We start from the raw sequence: 12,027 nt of genomic DNA, 5'->3' as shown, positions 1-12,027 counted from the left end.
GCACGGACGGGTCTTCTGCCTCTGCAGCGACTACAGCCATCACACACTGGAGCCAAATCTCCTGGGGATGTGGATCCTCAGCAGATTTTCCCCAGCAACGCATGTTCAAGTCATCCGAAGAGAACTGTGCGAAGGAGGGGCAGCCTTGCTGCGCTTGGGTCCCCGGGCACCCTTAAGAGTAGGAAGTTAGAACTTTTCCAGCTCAGCTCATGGCAGGATCCAACCTGGGGAGACTCCAGTGTGGGACGTGTTCCATGGGCAGGGCCGTCAGTGACCTCAGTGGCCATAAACCCCAAGAGACGCTGATGCGCTGCCTACCAACAGCTTCCGCACCCATGACCGGCCAGATTCAACCAACGAGCAAAGGAGACCGTGGGGAGCATCTCTCAGCAGCTCACCAATTCATGCTGGACCACAAGAAGACTCGAGTTCCATGCCCTAACACCTTGCTGTGCCAGCCACCGGGAGCCTGGGAACCGGCAGGAGCACCTCGGCTGTGGGCGCCCACAGCATCTCGGCACGGAGACCTGCTGGGCTAGGCAGGGCGATGGAACACGGCCACGACTTCCCTCCACGGAAGAAGAGTGCACTGGGGTTCCCTTCAGCGAAGCTCAACTTTCTCCCAACGCAGAACACGCCGGAGGGGCGAACACAAGCGCCTCGCTCAGACATCAGCTAAACGTGCTACACTCACCATTCCGTACCAGACGAAACCTCGTTCGTGTGAGCCACAATCCCTTCAGTGCAGCGGGACCTTCGCTCACTCACGTCACCTCTCTGCCCAACTCACAGAACTGCGCGTTAAGCGGCACCAACGACGGTCCTCTCCGACCACCTTCGGGACCTGCAGGGCTGCACTGTTTCTCCGAAGACGCAGTTGTGGATGTGATTAAAATATCACTACATTTTTCAGGGTAGGGAACCATTAATGCAGGTATACTCACAGGTTAAATCGCTGTGAACCCGCTTGTACAAAAAATACAATCATAGCACCATATTTACAGATTTCGTACCATCTCCTGGATAACTGAGCTCGAGCTACTCTGTATGGCTGATCCGGTTCTTGGGAGGGCTTGCAAAAATTGCCTGCATTTCTTTTACAAATATACACGTATAAAAAGAAACATTATCAAAACCGCTGTCATCTAAGGCAGCAACTGTGTTATAAAAGTTATTAAAACGTCATTATAGCAGTAAAAAAGCATCAAATTTACATTTTTCCTTTTCAGAGGCACTCTATGAACAAAAACGTGGCCTGGTTTTCACAGCTGTTAGTTTAAGCATTTCAACTAGTTAAATGTTGCTCCTTTTCTTATAGATATAAGCAAGAGGAAGAAAGAATCACCCATTAATCAGAAGCATCGTTTACAGTTTTTACTTTTGCCTGCATTGTACACGTTTGGCTTCCAAGTGAGACCGTGTTGCTGTGGAGGTTTCGGGAATGTCATCCCACTGCCTTCTTAGGGCTTAGCTCCTTCTTCCCCAGGATTCGGTGGAGGCTAGCTGACATGAAGTAGGGCTTTGCTGTAGATCCATCGTTTCTTTCCAGGTCTTCACCTGAATTTACACAGCAAAAGCAGCCAAAAGAGCAGAGAGCAGGACAACCAGGGAGAATCGGAGAAAGGAGAGAGCAGAAGACCCAACATTACCAAGAAATCTCAACCACGGCACTTCAGCTGTAGGATCACTTCATGCCGGACACGCTAAGGTTCTTATTCTCTCAAACCAGAAGCGGCTTTGGGCGAAGCAGAGCCCCAGATGCCTGGCCATTTCTAAATGACAGCAGCAGACCCTTCCTGTTCCCATGCTGGGGAGACATTTTCAGAAATACCCATGGCTCCACCGAAGCCTGGAATTTCAGCTACTTCCTGCTAGAAAATGTGTCTCCGAAGAGCTGTGGATGGAAGCACTTCTTCAAACTGGGTCCTTTTCCACTGCCTGAGAGAAAGGCCTTTGGAAAACCTGGGGCCACAAGTGCACGATATTCCCTATCATCTCCCAGCGCCCGTTCCTGGATGGGGGCGTGGGAAGCAAAAAAAGTGCAAACGTAAAATACCGAGGCGGAACTACCCAACTGGTCTGGGCTCAGCCCTGAGTCACAGTCCCAGAGCGCCGAGCCATCTCCCGCGGGCGGGCGGGCGCAGGCACTGCTGCTGCTGCGCAGAGGCAAACGGCTCGAGCTGCCCCGCCAGCGCCTGGTGAAGCTGGGGCCAAAGAGGCGAGAGGAGGCAAAGCTTCAGGTACCTCCACTAAAATCTGTTGATTTCTCAGCGCACCAAACTCTCCAGATTCTGAGTTGGACTGACTGCCATTTCATGGGAAGTAACAGCGATAACCTACGTGCGTATTTATGCTTTAGCTTATTTCTCGCAGCGTCGTTAGTGCTGTCTGCCCCTGACCACCTCTGTTCAGAAGCAAAGGCCGTAACTCGAGATAAACAGGACGTAGCTCTCAGTCATCAGGTTTTGTTTTCTGACTGATTTGCTCCTGTGATTCCGTGGCAGCCCAGCATTTCCAGAGAACTGCCAACCTCGGGGAAGCAGCATGAAGAAAGCCAGTGTTTAAGGGGAAGAAAGGATTTCTGCTGCTCTAAGAGGAGGATCAGTATCACGACGTTTATCTTGCCCACGTGCTCCACTGCACACGTGACAGATGATGCCTATGCCTAGTCCAGTATCCCCTTGGTGTTACCAGGCAGTTCACCAGCTGCAAGAGCCATCGCTGCCATGTGACTTCTGCCTGGACCTACCATGGTGACTTTCCATAGAGAAAAATGGTATTTTCGGTTCTTTAATTCAGCAACTCTAGCAAATTGCATGGGTTTCCTAATAAGTACATCTTCTTCTTATAGTCACGTCCTAACCTGAGAGCAACAGATTTCTTTTATGATGTTAGTGTTCTGACTGGCCACACTGAACAGCAGTCCCTTGAGCGCCGTGACTGCTCGCCACTGGGGCTCCCAGGGACAGACAGGCTTTTAAATGGTATTCGCACAAATCTGAAGGTAATTCAGCCTACGCCTTTGTTCAGGGCCATTAAGTTGAGAACAAAGGACCACCTACATACCAAAGAGTAGCTGGTTTTACCAAGAAGTTTGAGTGTAACACTGCTGTACGGGCTCTTCACACAGCACCCAGAAGCAAACTGCCAATGAAGGTTAAGGAACATCCGAGAACCAAAAGCCAGATAACCCCAGGAGCCGTACAGCCACCTTCCATTACGCCAACTAATTAGATCTCAATACTAAACCACTTGTGCACTGAAGATGCATCCAGGAGCCAGCCTGGAGAGCAGAAGCAGTTTTTTTGCACAGTCTGCTAGCATGTCACTGGAATTCTGTAAGGAACAGGTAAGGTCCTTTTCTATTCCTCTTCCCGAGCCTCGCAGGTATCAGTGAAAGAAAACGTGGTACTCACAAAAGCAGAGGAAAAGCGTGTCGACACACATTGCATAGACACTGAAGAACCCATGTGCAACTAGGTAGGAGCCAACAATGACCGTCTACAAAAAAGCAAAGCACAACGAAACCCCAAGTTTAGTCTGGCACGTGTAGTTACCTGCATGTGGGCTGGTTTGGTCAGGACAGGGTTAACTCCCCCCACCAGGGCTGCTTTTGGGCTGGTTTGGGTTTGCCCTGAGAAGAGCCCTGCTCAGGGGTTTGTTGGCTGGTTCTGGGCAGTGCTGCCCCAGTTCAGGGGCTTTCCCAGCTCCTGATCCTGCCCGTGTTCCCAACCTTCTCACTCCAAGCAGCAGGGGGGCACAGCTCAGACAGCCAACCCCGACTGCCCGAAGGGGGTACTGGGGGCCACAGCTTGTTCATGTGTGTGTTTGTTCGTTAGTCAGCTGGGGGTCAGGGGGCTTTCCCGGCTGTGTGGTCACTTGTGGGGTCACTCGGACTCTGCTGCCATCGCTCTCGGGCTCTGACTCTTGCTGCTCGGGACCGGGCTGTGTGTCGGTCAGGGCGGGGGTGGGGTGAGCAAGTGTATCAGATATCGATCTTCAATTATTTTAATTACTTACTATTATAGCATTGTTAATATTATTAGTATCACCATAACACTTAATTTATATTCAATCATTAGGTTGTTCTTATCTCAACCCACGAGCCTCCTTGTCTTTTCCTCCAACTCTCCTCGCTGGGAGGGGCAGGCGAGCGAGCGGCTGCCAGCTGGCCCTTCGCTGCCAGCCGGGGTAAAGCTCGACAGGCACCAGCACGGCAGTGTTAACACACGTCAGAAGCCCAGACTGCCGAGGAAATCTGGGAGATGCAATGGCAGCTCTGCAATTCTACCCAAGGGTGCCACTGCTGTGGAAAGGGGTCGCAAGCTCAAGGCATTGTACCCTAACACGCAGCCGCTTGTTTTCCAGCTGCCAAACTGGAGCCGTTTCAACCCCCAAAGGGAACATTGCCAAAAATATTCTCCCACTCCGTCAAGGTTATCCTACAGACCCACTCATCCTGGCGATGTTCTGGGGTCTAGGGGGGCTGCAAAAGCCCCTCCCACACCATTACCACGCCTCATCATCAGCCTTTGCTGCCTCGGCAGATGTGAAACCTGCTTTTTGAAGGTGCCAAGTCCCCGCAGAGCCCCTTCTGCCTGAAGGATGCAGGACTAGGGTGCACCAAGGCAGTCCTCGCTGCTGCAGGTGATACACCCCTGAGCTGCTACCAGACCATGCCCCCAGCACTCCGCGCTCCTCACACTGCCCTCAGTCGTGGGCGAGACGGCTGGCTGCCTTACCAGGAGCGGAACCCAGTAGTAATTTAACGTTGGTGCTTCCTGCGCAAAGACTGGAATTCTCTGTGTGAAGAAGAAGAAGGCCAGGACACCTGCAAGAAGCACAGAAGAGGAGTGATGCCGATGCCAACTGATTCACCGACACCTAAGGAGCGGAGGAGACAAAGCAGACAGACAACAGATCCAAGGCTGGTTTAACCACGAGCTCTGACAAGTAAAATCCACCATGGTAATTAACTGCTGGATCTGTACTGTGACAGAAGAGATATGCAAATGAACCAATTTCCATAAAGGTATTTATGGGCCCAGAAAGACTTTAATGAACTGTTTGATTCAGCATCCTACTGGATTTATTAGCAAAATGAATAAATGAAGATAAACAAGACAATGACATGGGCTAACGAAGACCAGTGGGTGGATCTTTTCTAAAATACAGCAAGAGTGAGCAAAATTCTGCTGCTTTCGGGTGCCTTTCTTGAGGAACTACCAAAGTGCTTGAGAAGGAAAGGAGAAACGGCAGTGCTGGCGATCCAGCGCGGCAGGAAGTTCAGAACAGACCGATGCGTCGCCAACAGGAGTCGCTCAAAGAATTTATCCCCAAAGAGGACAAACCCGTGAACGAATGTCAGTATTTCACGGCTCACGTTCCAGAGAACGTGTTTCAGATCAAACCTGTTACCCCAGTTTGGAAGTAACTCTATAGCAACGACAGAAATATTTTAGAACAGCTCGTGGTACTAACTTTCAACTTTTGGTTAAAATACAACCAATATGTAATCTCTTAGAGCACACGGAATACACACCACAGTCACTAGTAACATAATGCACTGAAGCTGCTGTGACAGCTTTGAAAAGCCGCAAGGGAGTAGCTGCCAACCTGGACTCCTGAAGTGCTTCATTTTAAACCACATTCACTTCTAGTCACGGGAAAACCTGGATAAAGTATGCTGATACCTGCTGACAACTAAGAAAAGCCCACAATGATCTCAGAAACACTCCACTTCTCTGGCTTACAGCTGTAATGGGCTCATTGCAGTTTTGTTAGCCCTCACGGAAGGAGACCGACTTATTGGTGAGAACTGGGTTTCCCCCGATGCCTCGGCCGCGGGGGCCTGTGTGCCAGCAACACACGCAACAGTGGTCAAAGCAGTTACGGAAAAGATGCTGCCAACCAAACACTGGGTGTGGGAAAGGGGGAAAAAGAAAAAATCGACTGCAGTTCAGTCCTGAAAGCATAGAAAGAGCTCTCCAGAGAGTCAGAGCAGCGAGCACCCCAGTGGTTAGCTCGGCACAGATGCGTATGGCAGCTGCACCCGCAGGCACCTGCAGGCGGAAGAGAGCCTGGAGAAAGTCTTACCTACACCGCCAGCAACCAGGATTTTCCCCAGGAATAGGAGAAAGTCTGTGACTTTGTCCAGAACTGCAACCCTGTTCAGAAAAGGGAAAATGATACATGATCATCACAAACCAGACATCTGTGTTTTCTCCTTAAATCTCCGCTGCCAAAAGGTGACCAAGAAGCTGTCGCTGTACCGCACAGACCCACCACGGGACGGGCTTTGTTACAGCCTAATCGCATGGCGCAGGAAAGCCCCGGGGCTCTTGCAGAGCGGGGCCATATAGCAGCAACATGCCTACAGCACAAAGCTCTTCACTGCTCCTGCTGACTAAAACCAGCCCAAAACATCAAGAGTTTTATTTCCGTCCTCGCAGTGTGACGGAGGAGCCAGCCCGGAAGGGGCAAAGTACACACCGAACCAAAGCACGACGTTTCTTAGGTGCTGGTATGTCGTCCTTTCACTCCGTCCTCTCTGGCCATGTTTCATGAGCCCAGAACACACCACATCTACTGTTTCAAGGCATCATGGAACAAAGCTGAAGGCGGGAGGCCTTGATGCCAGGATACACTCACGGGTGAATGCGCGTAGGCAGAAAAACGGCCAGTGAACCTGCCGCCCTCAGTAAAGCCACAGAGTTTCTGCTCGAGATCCCGCCAGCCCACCTTAGCAGACAGTGCAGGGAAATACCGGGGTGGAAACGGCACCACCAGCCTCCTGACAGCGCTGAGGGCCACAGATGAGGGAACACACAGCACTGACTACCGTGACAGTTAAACATTACGAAATATTAACGAGAACTAATCATCATTGGCCTGTCAAAATTCAGCATTAGCAAAACACACCAGATAAAAACCCTCTCTCTGAACCCGTGATGCGGTCTGCACATCTGCTTGGCAGCTACTGCTCGCCGTGACCAAGAGCAGGAGCACAGAGCACAGCGAGGTGGTGTGCTGGAAGCAGACAGCAGCTTCTTTCCTACTGCAGGGGCATGACAAGGTATGCGCAAGAGCAACACACCCAGGCTACAGGATTCCAGCAGCCCCGCACGGGTGACTCTGCTGGCCGCCCTAAGTGTGTCTTCAGAGGGCAACAGCAGGAACTCCTGCTGTTTCCAAGGTCTGGGAGACAGCCCCTTACCTCACCACATTCCGCATGAGCAAAAAGAACGCTTCCCTTGCTGAGGTGCAGAAGTTTTTACCGTAGATGGCAATCTGCAAAACAACGGGAGCTGTTACGAGTTTCACAGAATTCGGATACCTCCTCGTGTGCCAGATGCTCGCTGTGCGTAACGCACGGTTCTCTCCGACACGTGGCCTTGAAGCTCAGGTGAGCATAAAGCACCTCCCCGTGTCGCTTGCCACCTCCCAACGTTTCCCACCAGGTGGGAGAGAACGTTTCCCGTCTTCCCCTTCCCACAGCCTGGGATGAGCATCCCGGCCCCTGTGATTGCGCCGGCGGCACACTCAGTAGCTGGTTTGCCAAGCAGTGCTAACACGGTACTTGAGGGCTTCCCATCGTGCTAGTCACTACCCTAGATGTACGGTCAGTGGGGAAGAGGCCCTTGCAGAGCAGAAACAAGTTGACCCCTGCAGGCGTCTCCTTGGGCCTGATGCTGCTCCCAGTTAAGAAGAAATCAGCAACACCAGCATCACAGTCGGTGGATTTACAGCAACATAAAACAAAGCAGCTAAAGTTACTCAGAAACAAAATCATTTCTTGTCCCCGGAGTAGTGGCCACACACGCTGCAACAGCCGTAGCGCAGTTCACCAAGTGTAAACACGCCAGTCAAAAGGAACACCCCCCCTTCGAGCTGGCATGGAGACACTGGCTGTGTGAACAGGGGTTACAGTGGGCCCCTTACAGCCCCCTCCTTTGAGAGACTGCACCCCTCAACCACTGAGACCCCTTCGAGTCAGAACACCTCCGGCTGACATCCGTGTACGTCTGCCCCGGGAAGTCTGGAATTTCTCTTCTGGAAGCTGAGGAGCTTTATTTCAGTCATATCACTGCTGCTGCTAGGAAAACGTGTACTCGTAACTTCCAGGAGGCGAGGCTGATACCACATGCCTGCTGCTCTGTTACTCACACGCCCCCAGGCAGGAGAGCCAGCAGCACACGCAGTGAAACCAGCTCAGTTCCTGCCCAAACCCAGATTCCAACTGCCGAACCCGGGGGCTGTTAACCAGTCCTGCCATCCCTTTGCACTGTGGGGGGTGAGGGGGTGGACACGGGCAGGCGTGAAAAGAGGCTGAGTTCAGAAGGAGGAAAAGAAAATCTTTCATGGCAGGGCCACATGCATTTCCCCAAACCCCCATCACCCCCATTATTTGTCTGGCGGACCCTAGTACCGCTGGCTGCTGACCAGCCCAGGGTACGCCAGCGGCCCTGATGGGGGAGCCCGCATGCAGGGACAGCACATACCATGATGTAGGCATTTCTGTTTATAAACTTCAGGAATTTCTCCAAACACCAGAAGCAGCATTTGAGGCAGCAGAGTAGGAATCTAGTGAAGGAGTTCTGTGTACCTGAAAAAAAGGAGCTAGCATATCACGTACAGAACTCAGGAAGAGTCTTCAGAGCATAGAATGCTGGTCAGAAGAAAATCTTAAACCGTGATGAAAGCAGTAACTACTTCTTTTCTTCTAGGGACGGGCTTTCGCAGCCAGCTTTCGCTCGCTGGCTTCAACTGGGTCAGATCCACAACCTGCATGGACTCTGCATTCAGGTCCCAAAGACACAGACTCAGTTTGAGAAAACCAGCTCAAATTCACTGGCTGCAAACAGAACTACAAATGGCTAAAACTAGGGCGGAATGAACCTCTCTTCGTGACTGAAAAACATCTTGGGAAAGCAAGAAGGCCTTAACGACCCGGAGAGATGCGTGGGTCTCACCTTTCAGTTTGTGATCCAGGTACTCCAGTATTACCCTAATAAGCTGGACAACTGCAAGAATTAAGGCTCCAAAGGCCAGCGAACCTGTATGGTATCTGAAACAAAATAAACGAGCGTTACCTTGTGAGTGTGTGTACAATTGTGTGTGTGTGTACAATTGTGTGTGTACAGAATTCTCTCTCTGTGTGTACAATTGTGTGTGTGCAATTCTCTGGGTGTGTACAACTGTGTGTACAATTCTCTGTTTTGTACAATTCTCTCTGTGTGTGTGCACAATTCTGCGTGCGTGTGCATGCAGATATGAACAGAAATACAGCCGGAGGAAGGGCCATTAGTGGACATGGACCTTCACCCTGACCTGCCAGAGCAGCACAGGATGAAGCCAGTGTGCTGCTGGTGTTTGGGTGAGTACTGACTCGGTCCATCTGTCCATCAGCTGTGCACATACATGTTGTACACGTGTGCACCTACCAGGAATACCTGCTCGGCCTTGGAACTGGGCAGACCTGGGGCGTGGAGCTGTAGCAGCCTTGGGCTAAGGGGTTCAGCCTCCCCTTAAAAACCACATTTTCCTGACTGTACTGGGGTTGGATGGAACGGGGTTAGTTTTCTCCACACTAGCTGGTACGGGGTTCTGGTTTGCTGCCTACCGAGACTGAACCACAGCGCTGACTAGCAGCTTTCAGTTTCTAGTCCACGGTTGCTTCCCTAGAGGCAAGAGCAGCACGCGGATACACGAGAGGGCTCACACCCAGCTCCAGCCTCACCGTATTGCTCGTCCGAACGAAGAGAAGAGCGGCCACAGGGGGATGTCAGCGGGTTTGCGAGAGGCCCAGTAATAGGAGGCGAAGGCACCAGCCAGGGTACACTGGCCCAGGGCAATCGCAAAGTTCACCAGCCACAGAAAGACGAAGGCATTGGCTAACTGGAAGATGAAGATGTACTTATGGTACAGGCTTTCTCCTCCATAAAAAGCAAAAGTGCACTGGGCACCTGGACACACTTTAGTCACGTTGGTTGTGTTAAAAGTCTGTACAGAGAGAAGAATAAGCAAAACAGCAGTAAGCCATGACTGTGATACAGAGTGTCTGAGCAGCAGCTTCACACATGCAACATAACTGCCTGACATTTCATCGGCTCACTCAGCACCGCGCTCCAGCACTCGGTAACCTGGTTACGTATTTAGGGGTTCATAAATGTCTTACGCAGCCGCTTAACTCTGTCCTGCGCAGTCAGCAAACAGGGCTGTTCACCACATGCCTGAAACCTACACAAATGGCATTTGCATTTCAGAAATCTGCTTTAAAGACATATGAAGGCTTCAGGGTCACTGAAGAAAACCTGCCATCTTTAAAACAAACCACTGTTTGAAATCCAAAGGCCAAATTTGCACTTTGGGTAAATCACCACATTGGAGTGGAAATCCAGGGAGCTCTGCCCTTTTACACAAGCCGTGATGTGGTCACAGTTTCCCTTTACAACAGGAGCACTCTTTACACCTAATTAACCCTCCCGGTGTCTGTTGTTCCCTGCAGGTATTTGCTCAGTTCAGACATTCCCACTGGGCAGTGCGTGAGCAGCCGTGTGGTGTCCCTGCTGGCGGGGGCTAAACCATGGCATCGTTACCTCAAATACACACATTTCCCACCAGCACGGCAGGTAACAGTGATTAAGAAATGCAATTGGTACAGATGCCATACAGGTGACTGTCTGTGGTGCTTACCTCTGGGTCACAGGTCAGGTTTGTGTACTTGCACAGCGTCTGATTAGCCATTACTTTATACACAGCCTCTCCTGACGTCGCCAGAAAACTGAGTGCAACATTTTAAGGAGGAATCACAGAACCGCAGGCTTTGAGCAACTCGGGCTCCCGCAGTGGGTAACCAAGAGCGCTGAAGAACTTGCGCAGGAAACAGAACTGCTCTTACAACACAGAAGTGTCCGTGAAGGGTCGCTACAAGCCACTGAATACTCTCATTAGGGAACTAAGGCAAACGCCGTCCCAGGGCTGTAACGACCCTGACCAGACGGGTACGGGCAACAACCCGAACCGTTGGCTCATTCCCTCCGTACATCCGCCTTTGGCAAGGCAGATTATGCCGTAGTTCTCTGACACCTCATGTTTTGTGGAAGCAGACACAGAGCACAAGGACAGTGAACTGCCCTGAGCAGCAAGAACTGACCCTCTTGGCGCGTGAAAGAACAACTCGCTTTCAAACAGCACGTTTCCCCTTTCTGAAACACTGCCAAAGCCTTGCTGTTCTGGGACCAGGCAGACAGTGGTTGCTCTTGTGGCATTTGGAGAGGACTCGGTGCGCTGTACGTTCTCTCACTTCTTCCCTATGCTTCTCCAAACAAAACACCCCACACTCCCAGCTGACCAAGAGACCATTAACATCAGGCCAGCGGAGTATATTCCCTCTTGGCTGAGGGCCTTTTTTACCCCTTAAAGTCAACCTTATGTTGTACACAAGGCCTGGTACAATCCCCTGCCTCGGCATGAACTGCAGTCCAGTCCTTTTTAATGACTTTAAGTTCACTGTCCCATTCGTGTGTCACAGGAGATGTGCAGTGAGGAAGAGTTCACCGGTGCAGCAAGTGCTAAGTGACCAAACAGCCTTAAGGACGGTTTGGTTACCGTGAAAGAGACGAGAAAGAAGTAGGGGTACATGGTGTTGCAGAGCAGCCTGTTCCTCCCGAGGACGCAGGCAGAAGGATACACCGCTGTCACAGCCCAGTAGGAAATACAGATTGCGATGAGCACAAAGGTGACGATCGGGTAGAACAACGTAGACATGATATAGCCAATAGCTCTGTGGAAGAAACAAAACATGTCAGGACGCTGCAACAGTTTCAGAAACAAGCTTTTTAGCACCCTCTTGCAGCAGCATCCTTCTTACTCTGAGCTACTTGCTGACAGTGACAGCATAATCCAGAGCCGGGATCTCGGAATACTGCCGGGTCTTTCTTCAAAAGCCTGCGCACCTTCACGCTGGCATTTCAACACTCCGCTCTACGGGCAGCACCGCAGCCAACCTCGAAATCTGCCACGCTC

General features: G+C 51.3%; 1 protein-coding gene across 1 annotated transcript in view; it reads right to left on the bottom strand.

Annotated features, from left to right (window-relative positions):
• Positions 1 to 1,444: 1,444 nt before the first annotated feature.
• Positions 1,445 to 12,027, bottom strand: part of LOC104516979 (choline transporter-like protein 5) — a 37,141-nt gene continuing 26,558 nt past the window's right edge. The window contains exons 13-22 of the mRNA XM_010161504.1: positions 11,693 to 11,785; positions 10,696 to 10,783; positions 9,740 to 10,002; positions 8,973 to 9,067; positions 8,502 to 8,605; positions 7,217 to 7,290; positions 6,097 to 6,167; positions 4,743 to 4,831; positions 3,417 to 3,501; positions 1,445 to 1,557 (exon numbers count right to left, since the gene is read on the bottom strand). Of these exons, the coding sequence (XP_010159806.1) occupies positions 1,445 to 1,557; positions 3,417 to 3,501; positions 4,743 to 4,831; positions 6,097 to 6,167; positions 7,217 to 7,290; positions 8,502 to 8,605; positions 8,973 to 9,067; positions 9,740 to 10,002; positions 10,696 to 10,783; positions 11,693 to 11,785 (1,075 nt within the window). The remainder of the gene's footprint in view (positions 1,558 to 3,416; positions 3,502 to 4,742; positions 4,832 to 6,096; positions 6,168 to 7,216; positions 7,291 to 8,501; positions 8,606 to 8,972; positions 9,068 to 9,739; positions 10,003 to 10,695; positions 10,784 to 11,692; positions 11,786 to 12,027) is intronic.

Source organism: Eurypyga helias, unplaced genomic scaffold (assembly GCF_000690775.1).
Source record: "Eurypyga helias isolate BGI_N326 unplaced genomic scaffold, ASM69077v1 scaffold11541, whole genome shotgun sequence".
In the NCBI taxonomy this organism is placed as follows: domain Eukaryota; kingdom Metazoa; phylum Chordata; class Aves; order Eurypygiformes; family Eurypygidae; genus Eurypyga; species Eurypyga helias.
The sequence above is the reverse complement of the archived record's forward strand: the minus strand, read 5'-3'. Positions and strand labels throughout refer to the sequence as shown.